At 42.6% G+C, this 20,819-nt stretch overlaps 1 protein-coding gene across 1 annotated transcript in view; it reads right to left on the reverse strand.

Annotated features, from left to right (window-relative positions):
* Positions 1-409: 409 nt before the first annotated feature.
* Positions 410-20,819, reverse strand: part of NAALADL1 (N-acetylated alpha-linked acidic dipeptidase like 1) — a 114,939-nt gene continuing 94,529 nt past the window's right edge. The window contains exons 15-19 of the mRNA XM_073604881.1: positions 19,941-20,022; positions 14,045-14,218; positions 12,318-12,405; positions 7,311-7,403; positions 410-2,470 (exon numbers count right to left, since the gene is read on the reverse strand). Of these exons, the coding sequence (XP_073460982.1) occupies positions 2,287-2,470; positions 7,311-7,403; positions 12,318-12,405; positions 14,045-14,218; positions 19,941-20,022 (621 nt within the window). The 3' untranslated portion in view covers positions 410-2,286. The remainder of the gene's footprint in view (positions 2,471-7,310; positions 7,404-12,317; positions 12,406-14,044; positions 14,219-19,940; positions 20,023-20,819) is intronic.

A 20,819-nucleotide genomic window follows, 5' to 3' on the forward strand; every position in this document is an offset into this window, starting at 1 on the left:
TAGTCACATAATTAAATATTCCTGGATATGAATGTCCCATCTGTAATCACATAATTAAATATTCCTGGATATGAGTGGGAGCGTCTCATCCATAATTACACAATGAAATATTCCTGGATATAGGTGGGAACATCACATCCATGTTCGAGTAAAGAAATATGGATATATGGATATGAGTGGGAGTGTCCCATCCATAGTCACATAATTAAACGTTCCTAGATATGAGTGTTAGTGTCCCATCCATAATTACACAATTAAATATTCCTGAATATGAGAGGGAGCCTTCAACACAATCACAAATATATACAGTATGTTCATAGTGGTTTCTAGTGACTTGTGATCACCAATTACAATAACGACTCAGAATTTGCATATATAGGATTAATTAAAATAATTTAATGCAGGGACGGTGGATTTTCCATATCACAAAGCAATATGATAAGACATGATAATTACATTTGTTCATGAAAGAAAATAGATTATTTTGCTTTCTTTACTGCTGATAATTATTTTTAAAAATGATTCTATTATAGCACTGTCGACACACCATGGTGCTGTACAAAGTGGTAAAAACAAGAGACAGTACTACTTATACATACAATGTTTCCAAAGACAAATAAATTCAGTATAGCAAAAACTAATACCGCAATAACTAGACATAATAGTAAAGAGCCCTGCCTATATGAACCTACAATCTAAACATATACATTTATAGCATGGCCTGATTTAATATGTGAAATCACAATGTCACAGTGTTTTGTTTTTGGATAGTATAAATGAAATGAAATGATAACTTGGCCCTTGCACTTGCCCATTCACACTTTCATGGATCTCTGCAGTAAAGCATATCATTTCATGGCAGGTTATCCATAAGCCAGGTTCAGTGCACTGTTTTTAAAAAAATCATCTGTGCTGTGTTTTAGTGTTTAGGGAATACATTGTGGTTTTGGCCATATTTCCCCCCCCCTCCCAGACACTGCAGCCCACAGTGGGAGGTTTCAGCAACAGAGGCTACAACTCACTAGGAGCCTAGACAGAGTGTCATCTCTGAGCTCATACAGGAGACAGGTCATCCTCCATATCCAAAAGAGCCTGACACTGGGCTGACATTTCAACTCTTATGCCCCGTACACACGAGCGGAATTTCCATCAGAAAAATCTTGGATGGTTTTTCCCGACGGAATTCCGCTCGAGCTTGGCTTGCATACACACGGTCACACAAAAGTTCTCTGAACTTTTGGCCGCCAAGAACGCAGTGACGTACAACACTACAACGAGCCGAGAAAATGAAGTTCAATGCTTCCGAGCATGCGTCGAATTGTTACCGAGCATGCGTGGTTTTTTGCGCATCGGAATTGCATACAGACGAATAGAATTTCCATCAAGAACTTTTTCCGTCAGAAAAATAGAGAACCAGCTCTCAATCTTTTGCTGGCGGAAATTCAGACAGTAAAAGTTGGATGGAGCATACACACGGTCGGAATATCCGACCAAAAGCTCCCATCACACTTTTTGAGGGGAATTCCGCTTGTGTGTACGGGGCATAACAGTGAAGATAGTACAGCTAAAACACAGCTCACGCATATCCCTTAGGCTGGGTTCACACCTGAGCACAGCTCAGGGTTTTTTTGTGGTTTCTCAAGCCTTTTTGCTCGTCATGCATAGGATAGCCCATTCACTTAAATGGGCTGCTCTATGTGCGACAAAAGCCACAAAGAAGCTCCAAAACTTCTTTTGGAAATGCACGCCTGCTACCTGGGCTTGGAATGCCATTAAAGTGCTTGTAAATCCTCACATATCCCCAGTGAAGTGACTGGTCTCAGGTAAAACACAGAGATTAAACAAATCCTCCTACACAAGTTGTACCTGTTTATCTGAAATCTTCTCTTCACTACATCTGTTCAAAGTGCTGAATTATAAAGCTTGACCCAGTGTTAAAAAAAAGGGGGTGGAGAGCTGAAATTACACTTTGCAGAGGAGAGGTCTGGGAGCAGATTGGATGGAAGTGACATTGCCTGCACCCCCCCCCCCCCCCCATGATGTGCATATACAGCATGTTTGCAGCATGTTTCCGAAACGTGTGGCAAAACGCACATTCTCTATGCACTTTGTCACACATTTAAGACACGCCAAGTGTAAATGGAGATTTAGAGATTGCATTATTATAACAACATCAAACTGGAAATTCAGATTTTAACTTTTAAATGACCATTGCTGACTGGATCTCTTTAAAATGTCTCTTTAAAATGTTTCCTTGTTTTTTAACAATTACCGGTAATAAGCTTGTTAAATAGAAGCGGCAGCTTGCAGAGTGGATGCAGCATTATCAATAGCGGTAGCAGCTACAGTGATATGATGGTGTACTTGCTTCCAGTCCTCTTCTAGTCCAGTAGAGCTTGCCTTACTAAAGGCATCAGCAATACCTGGAAAGGTGACCACGCTGGAACTCCGAGATGCCCAAATGACATGACTGTAGAAAAAATAAGGTTTATGATGAATAAATTTATAGTATACCTGTTTATGTTTATCATTATACCTATACTAAGGCACCATTTACAAAGGCGTTTTGCCACTTGTCAATCTTAGTGGCTGCTGGGATTGACAGCTGTATGCAGATCGATTACAATGATATACTGCCAATACACTGCATTGATAGACTGTTGGCAGTCACAGCTATTGGTGCCTGTGTGCATCATATATATAACTTTTTTAGTAGTTAAATAATACATTTTTGTAAGGGTTAAAACATAAGTCTAAAAAAGGGACAACTGAGGAGGATAGACTTGACTTCTAAAGAGGTTCAGTCCTTCCAAATGATGGACAGTTGGGAGCTATATTACCCTATTGCTATGCTTTTCGTATTAGTCAGTGGCCCCATTTGCAGTGCCTTGAAAAAGTATTCGTCTTTACATTTTACACATTTTGCCAACACAAAGTGGCACATAATTGTGAAGTGGAAGGAAAATTATATATGGTTCTCAACATTTTTTGTACATAAAATATTATATAAAGTATATAAAATATCTGAAAAGTGTGGCATGCATTTGTATTCAGCCCCCCTGAGTCAATACTTTGTAGAACCACCTTTCGCTGCAATTACAGCTACAAGTCTTTTTGGGTATGTCTCTACCAGCTTTGCACATCTATTGAGTGAAATTTTTGCCCATTCTTCTTTGCAAAATAGCTCAAGCTCTGTCAGATTGGATGGAGAGCGTCTATGAACAGCAATTTTCAAGTCTTGCCACATATTCTCAATTGGATTTAGGTCTGGACATTGACTGGGCCATTCTAACATATGAATATGCTTTGATCTAAACCATTAGAGTGTTTTGCAGACTCTAACAGGTTTTCTTCTAAGATTGCCCTGTATTTGGCTCCATCCATCTTCCCATAAACTCTGACCAGCTTCCCTGTTCCTGTTGAAGAAAATCATCCCTACAAAATGATGCTGCCACCACCATGTTTCACGTTGGGGATGGTGTATTCAGGGTGAGGTGCAGTGTTAGGTTTCCGCCACACGTAGCGTTTTGCTTTCAGGCTACAAAGTTCCATTTTGGTCTCATCTGACCAGAGCACCTTCTTCCACATGTTTGCTGTGTCCCCCACATGGCTTCTTGCAAACTGCAAACAGGACTTCTTATGGCTTTCTTTCAACAATGACTTTCTTCTTGCCACTCTTCCATAAAGGCCAGATTTGTGGAGTGCACGACTAATAGTTGTCCTGTGGACAGATTCTCCCACCTGAGCTGTGGATCTCTACAACTCTTCCAGAGTTACTATTGGCCTTTTGGCTGCTTCTCTGATTAATGCTCTCCTTGCCAGTCAGTTTAGTTGGACGGCCATGTCTTGGGGGATTTGCAGCTGTGCCATACTCTTTCCATTTTTTGGATGATGGATTGAACAGTGCTCCGTGAGATGTTCAAAGCTTGGGATATTTTTTTTATAACCTAACCCTGCTTTTAACTTCTCCACAACTTTATCCCTGACCTGTCTGGTGTGTTCCTTGGCCTTCATGATTCTGTTTGTTCACGAAAGTTCTCTAACAAATCTCCGAGGGCTTCACATAATAGCTGTATTCATACTGAGATTAATTACTCACAGGTGGACTCTATTTACTAATTGGGTGACTTCTGAAGGCAATTGGTTCCACTAGATTTTGTTAGGGGTATCAGAGTAAAGGGGTCTGAATACAAATGCACACCACACTTTTCAGATATTTTTTTTTTTTACAATTTGAAAACCATTTATCATTTTCCTTCCACTTCACAATTATGTGCTACTTTGTGTTGGTCTATAACATAAGATCCCAATGCAATACATTTACCTTTTTGGTTGTAACATGACAAAATGTGGAAAATTTCAAGGGTTACAAATACGTTTTCAAGGCACTGTAGGATCACCAGATGGCTATAGAAGAACTTCACTCTTTTTAAAGTGGTATTAAAGGTTAAATTATTTAAAAAAAAACAAACAAACATGTTATACTTACCTGTTCTGTGTAATGGCTTTGCACAGAGCAGCCCTGATCCTCCTCTTCTTGGGTCCCTCTCCGGCACTCCTGACTCCTCCTCTTCTCTGAGTGCCCCATAGCAAGCCTCTTGCTATGGGGGTACTCATGTATGCTCGCTCCTGAGCCCTGCTCTGTGTGTCTATGACAGTGTTTCTCAACCTTTTTTCAGTTAAGGCACCCTTTAAAATTATAGAGCGTCTCAATGCATCCTTTAAAATTGTGGAGTCTCAAAGCACCCCATTCTTAAATGTAAAAAACTATTCAGTTTTACATAATGCCACACCATCGATACACATAGGACACCCAACATTAGAGGTAATTTATTCTTCCAAAGCAAATACACTTTTGTACACTGGTACTGTCTAGTATTCCAGTGTTTCTCCTCTCCCTCAGTTTCTCTCCCTCACTCAGCTAATGTGACCCCCAGTGCTGATGCAGAAGGAGGGGCAAGCAAGCATGCTGTGCAAGCGATCAACACCCTTCTTACCAACACTGATGACATCACTGGTTGTGAGGCCACTGGTGGCTGGAAGTTTGAAATGGTGTACAATAAATACCTGTGGTTTTGTGTAACTAAAAGGCATGATTGATCCACCTGCTGGCTTGTGTACATTTTTGGGCAATTTTTTAGCCATTTTGCCAAGGAACCCCTGAAGTAACCTCAAGGCACCCTGGTTGAAAAAAGCTGGTCTATCAGATACACAGAATGGGGCTTGGCCCCACTCTTTCCTCAGTGGCTTGCTGGCTGTCAATGAAGAGGCAGAGACCAGGGAGAGCAGCTGCTCTCATGCACATCGCTGGATCGGGATCGGGTAAGTATTAGGGTGTAGGTGAAAGTAGTAGTAGTAGTTTGTGAAGTCATTGTCACCAGCCCAGATGTTAAATATCTGAAGTTCCTCCATGCAATTTCTTCTCTTGCTGGTTATCTGATTGGATGTCAGAGGGTTTTCCATGGAATGATATTTAAAACCAGTTCACTCAGCAAAGGGAAGAGATTGCATTGGATCTAAACAGCAGGACCAGACAGGGAAGTATAATGTAACAAACGCCACCCAACACCTCCCACTCAATATTAAATCAATTGTTTTTAATAGGATTCTTTAATAATCTGGTATATTAAGTATTCACTTTGCTTATGATATTAAAAACAGGTATCTTTATATCTGGTAGTTTATATTGCACAAATGGTATGTTTTGTAATTGCAAGGCTTATCCTTTAAAATAAACCAGCAATATAAAACTATAGAGGCTGCCATTGCTGATGTATTTTTCTGAAAATGCTAGTTGCCTGGCTGCCATGCTGGTCCAATGGCTTCAATACTTTCTGAGGCAGGGACCTGGAACAAGTATGTAAATCAGGTGTACTGACTTTCTAAGTTATATATACCAGTTTTGGATCAGTGGCTCAGAACCTATTGAAGTAACAGCCAGTCAAGTTATATTATCAGACTGAGGACAGCAACAGCATTCCCTATAATTTGTTCAGTACCGTTTTCTTTTAAAGTTTCCACGTCACATCAAATTCATAAAAAGATTGTCAAGAAAGTGAGAGTACTAACTAACTAATGCTTCATAGATCCAACTGATTTTTTTTTTGTCAAAATAAAGTTCACAGGAGTATACAAAACATTGTGTGGACTCATCCGCATTCATCGTGGCTTGTATTATCTAAATAAAAACCTAAGTAACACTGGGTTGGGGTAAAAGGGTTAAGAAGAAATCTATTGTCATGTATGCGGGGGCTACTCTATGTACTTTTTTATATATGTAATTTGATACTCTAGCCCAGTGGTCTCCAAACTGCTTGCTTTTATCTGGCACTTGGGGCCAACAATGGGGCATAATTCCCCTGACTGACACCAATGAAGGGGGCACATTTCCTTCCAATTATACCAACAATGGGGTGCAATTCCTCCCACTGACACCAACAACGGGGCCCAATGATATTAATTATGGGGCACAATTCTTCTCAATAACACTAACGATGGGGCCCAATGACATCAATGATGGGGCACAATTCCCCCCCACTTATACCAATAACGGAGCACATTTATTCTCATTAAGACTGGGTTCACACTGATGCAGCCATGGGTCACAACAGGGGGTCCGATGCATCACTGTACACTGATTCAGGTGCGAATCAAGTCAGAATTTTTGCCTTAATTTGCACCTGAAACTGAGCCAAAGATGCACAGGAGCCTTTCCCAATGCAGACTGTGGCCACCCCAAGGCTGTGTGAACCTCCTCCATTGAGAGCCAGTTACACTCTCCTGTCATACGAATTGGATGCGAAGAATAACTGCATCCAATTCGCATAGCTGTGAACCCAGCCTTAAACAAACAATGGGGCATTATTTTTTACCACTGACCACTGGACATTTTCTACTCCCACTGGCCACAGTCCGGCCCTCTTAAAGTCTGAAAGACAGTAAACTGGTCCTTTGTTTAGAATGTTTGGAGACCCTTGCTCTAGTCTAACAACACACTGTTTGATTACACTATAATGGAATTTGTTACATTTTGAACACCACATTAATTAAGTCACTTTTGATGAAGCTGCCAAACAGATGATTAGTCCCCGTGATGATTCCTCTTTGCTTTTCTGTAACCTCAAAGCCTCCATTTCATGACATCTTCAAATGTAGCATTAAGTCTATGCTTAGACTGTGTGCCTAAAGATCAATGGTTATACTTATTTTTACAGCCTGTACAACCAGACACTTAAAACTAACACAAAAAAAAAACCTAAAAAAAAGGCCTTTTGCTTTTTGATGGATCTCAAGTTTGTAAACTACTATACCTGTAATAAAGTTTATTCGGGAACGCATAATGATTGATAAAGGCTCGCTCCACCAACATTAACTGGTCATTGATCATTCGGACTCTAAGCGGCCTGGAGAGAGAGAAACACAATCATTACCCTGGATGTTCTTATCACAGGAGGTAAATAAGTAAAGAAACAAGTGGGGGGCTGATACTTAAAAATGATCTGGTGCTAAAGGGAGCAGGGTTGTCTTTACCCTGGGCACATAAAAATGACAATGTCCTGGTTTACAGAAGCTACCTTTTTATAATCAAACTTCTATGATTGTCCACAATTTAACACTTGTTGTTCATGAAAAAATATGCTGAGAGAAAAGTGGGGGCTGTCATTGCTGACCTCTTCTTTAACAATGCTAGTTGCCCAGCCGCTATTGACTGTATTATATTATAAATCACGGACCCAGAACAAGAATGTAGATTAGAAACTCAGACTGAAGCCAGAATTCCTGGTTTGTATATACAATATTTTGTGTGATATGTGTCACCGGCGCAAAAACAATAATAATAATAATAGATAATATATGTATATTCAAAATATAAGGTTTGCTGTGGCTACAATTCTCCACTATTTGTGGTGCAAGGGTGAAAATATATATAAATAGGTATAATATAGGTATAATATATAAAATGTATTATTCGCATTAAAATGCAAAGTTAATAATCAATATATCCATCAATGCTCAGTCAATCTATATATAAAAGTGACTTGGCAATGTGTTCAATATATTCATTAATTCTCAAAGAATTGTGCGATTCAGTACAAAAAAAGTCCCATTGATGGTTCCCCATAGAATAATCCAACGTGTCAAATATACACGTTGACCCGCACTGAAACCGAGGCTTGAACCGCACACCGTCTTCCTGAAACGGAACGGCGAGCACAGGCTTTGCTTGGAACGCTTGATAGACTTGGTGCTAGTCTAAAGGCACAAGTAAATGTTAGTGAACAATCTGTTAATACTTTTAAAGAATAATAAACTAAGGAATATTGCGCAATGATGGCTGTTTTTCATGAGAATTAAAGAATGGTAGAGGGTGGAGGCATATGAAAGAACATTGCTGCATCTGTTGGGCAAATTTCTGGTATACTGGTATAGAGAACAAACTGAACAAGGCAATACTAAGGCTTTTTGATTACTCCTTACTGGTGAGTGTAAACTTTGGAAGGTGGTGGTGAATCACGAGCGTCTGGATCGTTCGAACACAAATTTATATTTGACACGTGGGATTAATCTATGAAGAACCATCACTGGGACTTTTTTGTACTGAATCACTTTATATTTAATCACTTTGTATGCACACTTCTTTGAGAATTAATGAATATATTGAACACATTGATGTGAGCACTATATTGGTTGGGAAAGTCACTATTATTCAGTTGTGTTCATAAGTTTATATACCCTGGCAGAATTTATGATTTCTTGGCCATTTTTCAGGGAATATGAAGGATAACACAAAAACTTTTCTTTAACTCATGGTTAATGTTTGGCTGAAGCCATTTATTATCATTCAACTGTGTTTATTCTTTTTAAATCATAATGGCAACAGAAACTACCCAAATGACCCTGATCAAAAGTTTACATACCCCAGTTCTTAATACCGTGTATTGCCCCCTTTAACATCAATGACATCTTTTGTGGTATTTGTGGATGAGGCTCTTTATTTTCTCAGATGGTAAAGCTGCCCATTCCTCCTGGCAAAAAGCCTCCAGTTCCTGTAAATTCTCGGGCTGTCTTGTATGAACTGCACGTTTGAGATCTCCCCAGAGTGGCTCAATGATATTGAGATCAGGAGACTGAGATGCCCACTCCAGAACCTTCACTTTATTCTGCTGTAGCCAATGACAGTTTGACTTGGCCTTGTGTTTTGGATTATTGTAATGTTGGAATGTCCAAGTACGTCCCATGAGCAGCTTCCTGGCTGATAAATGCAAATGTTCCTCCAGTATTTTTTGATAACATACTGCATTTGTCTTGTCATCAATTTTGACCAAATTTCCTGTGCCTTTGTAGCTCACACATCCCCATAACATCGACAATCGACCTCTGTGTTTCACAGTAGGAATGGTGTACCTTTCATCATAGGCCTTGTTGACTCCTCTCCAAATTAAGCGTTTATGGTTGTAGCCAAAAAGCTCAATTTTGGTCTCATCACTCCAAATGACTTTGTGCCAGAAGGTTTGAGGCTTGTCTCTGTGCTGCTTTCTTCTGGCGACTCAACCATGCAGCCCATCTTTCTTCAAGTGCCTCCTAATTGTGCATCTTGAAACTGCCACACTACATGTTTTCAGAGAGTCCTGTATTTCATCTGAAGTTATTTGTGGGTTTTTCTTTGCATCCTGAACAATTTTCCTGGCAGTTGTGGCTGAAATTTCAGTTTGTCTACCTGACCGTGGTTTGGTTTCAACAGAACCCCTCATTTTCCACTTCTTGATTAGAGTAATGAACACTGCTGTTTGGCATTCTCAATTCCTTGGATATCTTTTTATATCCCTTTCCTGTTTTATACAGTTCAACTACCTTTTCCCGCAGATCCTTTGCCAATTGATTTGTTTTCCCCATGACTCAGAATCCAAAAACGTCACTGCAGCACTGGATGAAAGATGCAAGGGTCTGTCAGGAGTCCAGAAACTCACTGACCTTTTATACATACACACTAATTACAGGCAAACAGATCACAGGTGAGGATGGTTACCTTTAATAGCCATTCAAACCCCTTTGTGTCAACTTGTGTGCATGTTATCAGGTCAAAATCACCAGGGTTGGGTATGTAAACTTTTGATCATTTGGGTAGTTTCTGTTGCCATTATGATTTAAAAAGAGTAAACACAGTTGATTGATAGTAAATGGCTTCAGCCAAACACTAACCATGAGTGAAAGAAATGGTTTTGTGTTATCATTTATATTCTCTGAAAAATGACCAAGAAATTATAAATTCTGCCAGGGTATGTAAACTTATGAGCACATGTATATAGATTGACTGAGCATTGATGGATATATTGATTATTTACTTTGCACTTTAATGTGAATAATAATTTTTATATATTAGGGATGGCGCAGCTACCTATTTATATATGTATATACAATATGTTTCAGATCAGCTAGCATTTTCAGAAGAAGTCAAGAATGTTCTCCCAGTATGTGTTTCCTAAAACCTACAGTAAGGGGAAAAAAGTGTTTGACCCCCTGCTGATTTTGTACATTTGCTCACTGACAATTGATCAGTCTATAATTTTAATTGAAGATTTATTTTAACAGTGAGAGACAGAATAACAACAAACATATCCAGACAAACGCATTTCAAAAAAGTTATAAATTGATTTGCATTTTAAAGATTGAAATAAGTATTTGATCCTCTATCGATCAGCAAGATTTCTGTCTCCCAGGTGTATTCTATACAGGCAATTAGCTGAGATTAGGAGCACTCCTAATCTCAGCTTGTTACCGGTATAAAAGACACCTGTACCTGTCCACAGAAGTAATCAATCAATCAGATTCCAATCTCTCCACCATGGCCAAGACCAAAGAGCTGTCCAAGGATTTCAGGGACAAGATTGTAGACCTACACAATGCTGGAATGGGCTACAAGACCATCGCCAAGCAGCTTGGTGAGAGGGTGACAACAGTTGGTGCGATTATTCGCAAATGGAAGAAACACAAAATAACTGTCAATATCCCTCGGTCTGGGGCTCAGTGGAGGCTGGTGCTCAAAATTTTTTGGGGGACGCAAACAAACGGAAACATTCTGAAAAAAACCCTATCAATTGCAGCCCATCAAACGCAGCCACAGTGCCATCAAACGCAGCCACTGTGCCATCAAACGCAGCCACTGTGCCATCAAACTCAGCCACTGTACCATCAAACGCAGCCACTGTGCTCATCAATTGCCACCACTGTGCTCATCAATTGCCGTCACTGTGCCCATCAATTGCCACCACTGTGTCCATCAAACGCAGCCAGTGTGCCCATCAAACGCAGCCAGTGTGCCCATCAAACGCAGCCACTGTGCCCATTAAACGCTGCCATAGTGCCCATCAAACGCTGCCACTGTGCCATCAAATGCTCCCACTGTGCCCCATCAAATGATCCCACTGTGCCATCAAATGCTCCCCCTCTGCCCATCGAATGCTGCCACTGTGCCCCCCCTGGCGGGCGGCGAGCGATGTAAACATCCCTTGTGACAGTAATAGGCAGTGACAGGTACTCTTTATGGAGGGACCTAGGGTCTATAAGACCCCAAATCCCTCCTTTACACTTAAAAGCATTCAAAACACCAAATTAGGCTGTTTTGAATGCTGTAATTTTTAAAATCTTGCTCCTTTAAGTCTTCAGTAAACCAAGAGTGATGTCATGATATTGCTTCTGGGTTACTAGATCCGAGACCCGATCAAAGCAATTCCGGCTTTGTTTGGGTCTTTGGGCAATCGGATGACCGCGATGGCTGGACGGAACGGGAGAGCCCAGGCGAGCCGCAGAAAGCCTCAGGAGGGGGGGTGTTCCCTCCCATTGCTTATAATAACAGCCGAGCGACCGATCAGCCACATTGGTTGATATTACAAGACAGCCGTCTGTCCACTTTATAAAACTCTAGCGGGGTGATGCGTGCAGCTGCAAGCATTACCCTGGTACAACCCCTTGAAGCCAAAGGCCTCATATTTGCGTTATGGCAGTAATGCGCGTGTTATAGCAATGTGTGAGCGCACTGCAGTGCCAATCATTTTGAATGATATTCCAAAGTACTAGGCAATGCAGCTTAAATGCACATGCATTGCAGCTTACCACTATTATGGTGGCATCCATGGACAGATGTTTCCCTGAGAATAATAAATAATGAAGAAGACATCTGTCCAGCTTTTACAATAGTAGCCACAGTTTACCTTCCCTTTTGACTAATGTCACCTTAACGCTAAAATATTTTGACATATTTAAAGGGAATCAGAATTATGTAATAGAAATAAAGAATATATATTTTAACAGTAACTTACTCCTGTTCTTGTTTTTTCAGTTCACTAATGATTTTGTTGAGCTCCTCAGAATACATCTTGTACCTGTCTATAGCTTTCTTCACTGGATCTGAAATACAAAAGTGTCAATTAGAGTCATATTAGAAGCTTCCAGCCCTCACCCAATATTTGTGTATGTCTAATAGGATCAAGTTGAGCTGAGTTCCACACATCATGTAGTAATTGTCAGCCGATCAAGGAACCTGTGTGTTATGATTTTCAGTTCACCTCCTTATGTTCTGGTTCATTTTTGGTGATAGGACTTAAATGCACAGATCTTTGGTGATAGGTCTTAAATGCATAGATCTTTGGTTTGCATTGTCTTCCTTCAGGTGGTTGTCAAAATATGGCACCACGTGCTAGCCATCAAGAGGCAGATCACTCTTGGGTCATGGGGGTTGATTTACTGTAGGCAAATAGGCTCTCCACTTTGGAAGGGAAGTTTCATTTGGCAAGGGAATTTGCCCCAGTGCTTAATGAATGTTGTGAAATATCACTTTGCAAAGGATAGCCAATCCAGTATAAGGAAAACAAAAAAACAGCATTTTTGCCTGCACATGATTGAATAATGGAAGTTATCATAGCTTAATCTCATTCTAGGGAAAATTCCTTTAAAAGTGCAGGTTCCCTTGCAAAGTCAAAAGCCTATTTGCCTTCAGTAAATCAACCCTATTGACACTGATGGATCCATACTGACTATTCTCATAGCTACAGATAAAACACAGAAAAAAGAATGGAACTTTATTTTTTATTTTAATTTTTTTAAGGTATGTATTGGTAAAAAAAACTCTGCCACCAGGCCATTCCTTTACACAAAAATCTTCCCATAAGATGTGCATTTCAAATATTTTGTGTCCTATTTACCTGTAAAAGCTTATTTTGCACAAATATTAAAAAGAACTGAGACTGCTACTGAGTGTTGTCATCCGGGATGTGATGTCAGCATCCCCAGCAGGCTCACAGCTATCACTCAAGTGACATTCTAGTATTCCCCTTCACTCCTCCCCTTCTTCTTCTACTTCTGCGTAAAGGCTTATGTAGGAGATACGGAGAGGGAAGGAGGAGCTGGGCCAGCACAGACAGTAATTAGACACTCCTAGAAGAGGGAAGGGCTATGAAATGCAAGGAAGGAGGGGGCTGTGCTATAGAACTGACGGTCAATTTTTCTAGCAAGTTCAAAGGCATATTGCGAGTGAATGAAAAATCACTTCTACAAATAAATGAAACACTACAAAGTAAGGATTTAAAATACTTGATTTTTCTGTGTGTTTACCTGCAACTTTTTAAGTTGGTGACAGGGTCTCTTAAAGGGCCAAATTATATTTGTGTGGCATGTTAATACATGTGCGCTAATGGATGAAATCAATCGTCCGCCAAAGCACAAAAACGGTCCAAAAATCTGACTTTCACATCATTGTTAATGTAGCTCAACCCATGATCGTGCATTGTCAGGCCTTGCAGCACTCCACAATGCATGTGCAATTCATAAGTGAATGGCACTGCAATGCATGCATTCCCACAATGCATAAATGTAACTGGGCCTATACAGGTGATTTAATGCTAGCAGTCACTTCATTTGAAGCACATTGATTTCAAATCCTCAGCAGCATGTATAGTTTTGCCATTAAAGTACACCTGTATTGGGAAATAAATGACTGAATATGCCAGATCAAACGTTTCTTGTAACAATAATCCAAATATATTATTACCTAAAGAGATTTTCCTTGCTGTAAGCTCAGCAGAGAAGGTGGAGTCAGCAGTGTTATAATAGGTTTCCAGGGTCTCTGAATAATCTCTCGGTCCCAGCGGGAGGATGAGACTGTCTGCAAGTCGTATTAGAACATTCCCAGCAGTACGTCCCACAGCCTGGTGACTGAAGAATCCTACAAATACATATCATAGCAGAGATAAATATCTACTTGAAGATCAAGCCTTTTCTGGCACTTTTTGTTTACAAGTTTAAATCAGAATTTTTTGTTAGAAAATTACTTATAACCCCCAAATATTATATATATTTTTTTTTAGCAGAGACCCTAGAGAATAAAATGGCGATCGTTGCATTTTTTTGTGTAACACAGTATTTGCACAGCGTTTTTTGGGGGGAAAAAATACACTTGAATGAATTAAAAAAACAAACAAAACATATACACGTTTGGAAACCATTGTGTCCGGCATATGCTGTTTTTTACTCTTTCTTCGTGTAAGTGCATTACCTTTATTAAATCCTGGTGGAGCTTCGGCAACTGGCCTGACAGGGGCTCGCTTGTGTCGGGCACTTAGGACACCTTCCCTGCATCTATTGCGGGGTGCCCGGGCTCCCTCACGCAGCGTTCGCCCCTCTGTGGCAGCCGCCGACATCTCTCCCTCTTGAGCCTGCACACTACGGAGACTCACTGAGAATCCTCCTTCTCGGCTATGATGTACACAGACAGGAGGAGGAGGAGATGGGAGGAGGGACATTCACTGCAAGTGTATCTGAATACTCTGCCCTCATCCCAAGGTCCCGCTCTGCTCCCATTCCAGGGACCCCCTCTCTGTTATCATCTCAGGGTCCCTCTCTGCTCCCATCTCGGGACCCTTCTCTCTGCCCTCATCCCATGGTCCCCCTTTTTTCTTATCTCAGGGGTCCCCCTCTGCCCTCATCCAAGGGTCCCTCTCTGCCAGGGCTGGACTGGGACAAAAATTTGGCCCTGGACTTCATTTGGACTTCATCCAGACTGGCCACTTTAATTTTGCAAACATGCACAAAAACAGGCAGCCAATAGCCCAGAGTTCCCGACCAACCTCAGGCTTTGGGACTCAGGGCTAATAATGGTCATTGGTAATACGGAGCTTTTTGGGGGCCCACTTGGGTGGGGGGTTTATGACCAGTTGGGTGGGTATATGACCAGATGGGGGGTATATAACCAGATGAGGGGGTAAATGATTAGGTGGGAGGGGTATATGACCAGGTGAGGGGGTATATGACCAGGTGGGGGGTATATGACCAGATGAGGGGGTATATGACCAGTTGAGGGGGGTATATGACCAGGTGGGGGGGTATTTGACCAGGTGAGGGGGTATATGACCAGGTGAGGGGGTATATGACCAGGTAGGGGGGGTATATGACCAGGTGGGGGGGTATATGACCAGGTGAGGGGGTATATGACCAGGTGGGGGGTATATGGCCAGGTGGGGGTATATTACCAGGTGAGGGGGTATATTATTAGGTAGGGGGGTAAATGACCAGGTGAGGGGGTATATGACCAGATGAGCGGGTATTTTATTAGGTGGGGGTATATGACCAGGTGAGGGGGTATATGACCAGGTGGGGGGTATATGACTAGGTGGGGGGACTCACTTTCTGAGCTTCTTGACCAGAGAACTCTGTAACCAGCTGCCTCCCAATGCCTTGACCCCCTGGGACAGACATGCCAAATGGCACCCTAAAATTGTCCCACTGAGCCATCGGCCCACCGGGAAACTCCCGGTAGTCCCAATGGTCAGTACATGCCTGCTCTCTGCTCCCATCCCAGGGCCCCCCTCTCTTTCCTTATCTCAGGGATCCCCCTCTGCCATCATACCAGGGTCCCTCTCTGCTCCCATTCCAGGGCCTTATCTCTGCTCTCATCCCAGTGCCCCCTCTCTGTTCCCATCCCAGGGGTCTTCTCTGCTCTCATCCCAGGGCTGCCTCTCTGCTTTCATCCCAGGCCCCCCTCTCTGCTTCCATCCCAGGGGTCTTCTCTGCTCTCATCCCTGGGCTGCCTCTCTGCTTTCATCCCAGACCCCCTCATTGCTCTAATCCCAGGGTCCCTCTCTACTCTAATCCCAGGGGGCTCTCTTTGTCCTCATCCAAGGGTCCCCCTCTTTCCTTATCTCAGAGGTCCCCCTCTGCTCTCATCAGAGGGCCGCCTCTCTGCTTTCATCCCAGGCTCCCCTCACTGCTCTAATCCCAGGGTCCCTCTCTGCTCTAATCCCAGGGGCCTGTCTTTGTCCTCATCCCAGGGTCCCCTCTTTCCTTATCTCAGGGGTCCCCCTCTGCCCTCATCCTAGGGTCCCTCTCTGCTCCCATTTCAGGGCCCCCATCTCTGCTCTCATCCCAGGGGTGCTCTCTGCTCCCATCCCAGGGCCCCCCTCTCTGCTCCCATCCCAGGGGTCTTCTCTGCTCTCATCCCAGGGGTCCTCTGTGCTCTCATCCAGGGCCCCCTCTCTGCCCTCATCCCAGGGTCCCTCTCTGCTCCCATTCCAGGGCCCCCATCTCTGCTCTCATCCCAGGGGTGCTCTCTGCTCCCATCCCAGGGCCCCCCTCTCTGCTCCCATCCCAGGGGTCTTCTCTGCTCTCATCCCAGGGCCCCCCTTTCTGCTCCCATCCAAGGGGTCTTCTCTGCTTTCATCCTAGGGCTTCCTCTCTGCTCCCATCCCAGGGTCTCTTTCTGCTCTAATCCCAGGGGCCCCTCTTTGTCCTCATCCCAGGGTCCCACACTTTCCTTATCTCAGGGGTCCCTCTCTGTCCTCATCTTAGGGTCCCCCTCTCTGCTCCCATCCCAGGGGTCTTCTCTGCTCTCATCCCAGGGCCCCCTCTCTGCTCTAATGCTCTAATCCCAGGGGCCCCTCTTTGTTCTCATCCCAGGGCCCCTCTCTGCTCTAATCCCAGGGGTCCCCCTCTGTCCTCATCCCAGGGGTCCCCTAAAAACCAACTGTGATAGGGAGCTCAGGACAGTAAGGGCTTGTTTACATTCACAGTTTGGGGGCAGTAAAACCTCATAGTTTAGCCTTGTTTTTACCTCACTCCCCAACCACACCCCCTTTAACTACAGGAGCCAGGGGTGTACACATGTTGCAGCCGCAGCAGGAATTATACAACCTGTCACGCTCGGCATGGGGCTGCTCTGCAAAGGCCGTGCAACCTTGTGCAGTACAGCGACCAGGTGTTTAAAGCAGGCGATAAGGAGGCATTATATTGCCTCCTCATCACCTGCTTTAACCCCTTGGATCCCACACTAGCATTCAGCAACTGCATGCATTGCACATGGTTGCAGGGTGTTTGCAGAGTGGCCCTATCCTCTTTAATGGGTCATGATCACCCACCAAATGCAACAGGGGGTATAATTCCTGCTGCAGCAAGTGTGCATCCTCAGCTGCTGCTTCTGCAGCTAAAGGGGGTACGGACCAACGTATGTAATGTGGGCAGTGTGGCAGAGACACAGGGAGGCCCCATGAACTCTGATTGCCCAGGGGCCCCATGAGTTGTCAGTCTGCCCCTGCTTCTTACTGACCATCACACTAATGTATCATAAGTTGTAGAAATAGTAATTTTTACCAGGGGTTTCCTGAGACTGGAAAGCTATTTCAAGGGTTCCTCTGTGGGAGGAAAAGGTTGAGAAAGGTTGCTTGAAAGTGTAACTAAAGGCAAAACTTTCTTTTTTATTTTGGATAGAGTAATGGAGCGTTAGAACCCCTGTCAGTTTTTTTTGCCATCTGTGTCCCATTGGGGAGATTTACCTTCACGTCCTGTCCCATAGCCAAAACTGGAAGTGAGAGGAAATCCCTCCAAAGTAAGACAATCCCTTGAGGTCCCCAGGTCACCAGAACTAATGACCCTATTGGAAAATGTCCCCTCTATTACTTTTCGGGGGACAACCCAAAATTTGGGATTTTCTTTTCCTTTGACTTTGAATGATAATGGTAAACAGGACAAATACAGAGGATGAATCTCCCGAATGAGGGCACAGACAGTAGTAAAAACCTAATAAGTGTTCTTATACCTCCACTCTATCCAAAACCGAAAAAAAAGTTTTTCTTTTAGCTATACTTTAAGTAAATACAAAATATCATTATAAATGTCAAATATTGAATGAAAATAGTATCAAAAACACACACATATACAAATACCCTTTGCGATGGTCTGCCTGGCATCCCGCCTGGGTGCCTATGCCAAGATACTGCTTCCTCCACTAGGGAACCAGGAATTATAGCTGAGAATTGCACCCAAGAACTAGACGACACTAGCTTAGGTGCAAACTGGAACTAACTTTATTGTAGGTTCACCCAGAATTTATACCACACAAAATCAGATAAGAGCTTGATCACATTATCCTAAACAATGCAAACTTTGAAAAGTAATATGATCAGTACAGCTAACAGTAACCTAATTAAAAGGTGACCTAATTAACAGTAAGCTAATCAACAGCTAGGCACCTAATTATTCAGGGATTTCACCCCCAGACAGTCCAGCACCAGTATTTAAGAAGACCCAGGACTGTCCAAATCTCATTAACTAGCTTTTTTTTCACATAAATCTTCTCACTGAGTTTCAAGTTGAAATAGACCAGTGATGGCAAACCTTGGCACCCCAGACGTCATCTTGCCTTATATAACATGACATCTGAATGCTTATAGCTCCCTCAAATGCCAGGGTCCATAGTCAGTAGGCAAGATGCTACCCCACAGTTCCCTCCAAAAGCCCCTGTCCCAGTTGGGTCTGTCACACCCTTCTTTTGCCAATAAAAAAGACAATATTGTAGAAAGTTATTTGTATATGCGTGTGATTTTTGATACTATTTTCATTCAGTATTTGACATTTATAAAGATATTTTCTATTTACGTAATTTCGCAGTGGTTTTTGATAAACCACATGTGTCCTGTGAAAACAGCTTGCCTTTGAGTGGTATTCTAGTCACCTTTTTTATTTTGTATTAATACAAATAAAACCTGACAGGGATTGTAATTCCTCTCCACTGTATCCATTGCACTGGATATTGCATGAGATAAAAAGACAGCATGGTTTCATGAGATAAATACTGCATATTTCAGGAAAATACCGCATGCTGTATTTTAGAAGCGTTTTGTTTTTTTTTAATGCCAAAAAACTTTTTGAAAAACGCTATGCATATGATATTTTACAGCATTTCTTAAAGCAGTAGATACCGCTTTGTGAATGGAGCCCAATGTTGGGCATATGCAAACTGGCAAGTATTCTTTGGTAGCTCATGATGTTATAAAAGAAAAATAGAGTACAGATGCTGCCTTCACTGTAGGGGCGGCCCGCCCAGTAAGGGCGCACGGGTGCCGCCCTCCTTGTCCATCGCCACCTCCCCTTTCGATGTGACCGGCCCCTTTCAGGACATCGGCGCATGAATTTCAACAGGGAGGGGCTGTTTTTTCAACGCACCGATTAGGGCTAGAGGCTCTAATAGGCTTCAATATAGGGTTGGCTCGGGTCGCAGAGAGTTCCCTCTCAGCCCACCCAGGTGTGTTACAACAGCGAATGAAAATTCGTTGTTGTAACACTGATCCTCCTCCTGGCCAATCAGGAAGCGGGTTTTGACACTGGTCACCCGATTGGCTGAAAGGATAGGTGATCCTATTGGATGCCTAGGAGGAGGAGGAGAGGAGCTGGAAGCCGCCATGGAGGAGAGGACTCGGAGCCAAGCTGCTGCACCACGCTGCCTGCCACCCACCATGATAGGGTAAGTGCTGGTGCCGCTCGGGGGGGGGGGGGGGGTGTTGCTTGCTGCCCCCCCCCCCCCAAAAAAAAACGCCAGCTGCCACCGCTTCACTGTATGCAATACAGACACATGATACTGCATCCACATATGCAAGAAAAATGAATCCCCCAATTGTTACCTGGATCAATGTGATTAGCTGTGTAATCAAATGTGTCATATGCAGTATGGTAAGCTGGATAGATTCGTGCTGATGTCTTGCTCTGTAGGATGGAAAATATGCAAGTCAGTAGGATGGAAAAATATGCAAGTCAACAATCAATATGGATCTCCATGAAGACTGATATTAAACACAGACACAAAGTCAAATTCATACAGTGATGCTGATATATATATATATATATATATATATATATATATATATATATATACATACAGTAAATCTTGGCTTATTTATTAAAACATGAAGTCTCATCTGATCATAACATTGTTTTCCTAAAATTAAATTATTTGGCATCAACACCAAACGATATGTCTAGCGGAATCACAATACAGCTCACCATCCAAATAACACCATTCATACAGTAAAGCATGGAGGTGGTAATATCCTGTTATGGGGTATTTCTCTGCAGCTGGGACTGGAGCACTTGTCAGGATAGAAGAAAAATGGATGGGGAAAAATACCATCAAATTCTGGAGGAAAATCTGTTGCCCTCTGCCAGAAAGCTGTCAATGGGAAGAAGGTTTACCTTCCAACATGACAATGACCCAAAGCATACAGCAAAAATGACCACACAGCGCTTTAAGGAGAAAAAGGTGAATATTCTTGCACGGCTTAGTCAGAGCCCCGATTTAAACCCCATTGGAAATCTGTGGAATGACTTGAAGACTGCAGTCCACAAATGGTCACCATCAAATTTAACTGAACATTAGCAGTTCTGCAAAGAAGAGTGGCCAAATATTGCAAAGTATAGATGTGCAAAGTTAAAAGAGACATATCCCAACAGACTAAAGGCTGTAATTAAAGCAAAAGGTGGTCCAACAAAATACTGACATAAGG

Source organism: Aquarana catesbeiana, linkage group LG11 (assembly GCF_042186555.1).
Source record: "Aquarana catesbeiana isolate 2022-GZ linkage group LG11, ASM4218655v1, whole genome shotgun sequence".
Taxonomy (NCBI): Eukaryota; Metazoa; Chordata; class Amphibia; order Anura; family Ranidae; genus Aquarana; species Aquarana catesbeiana.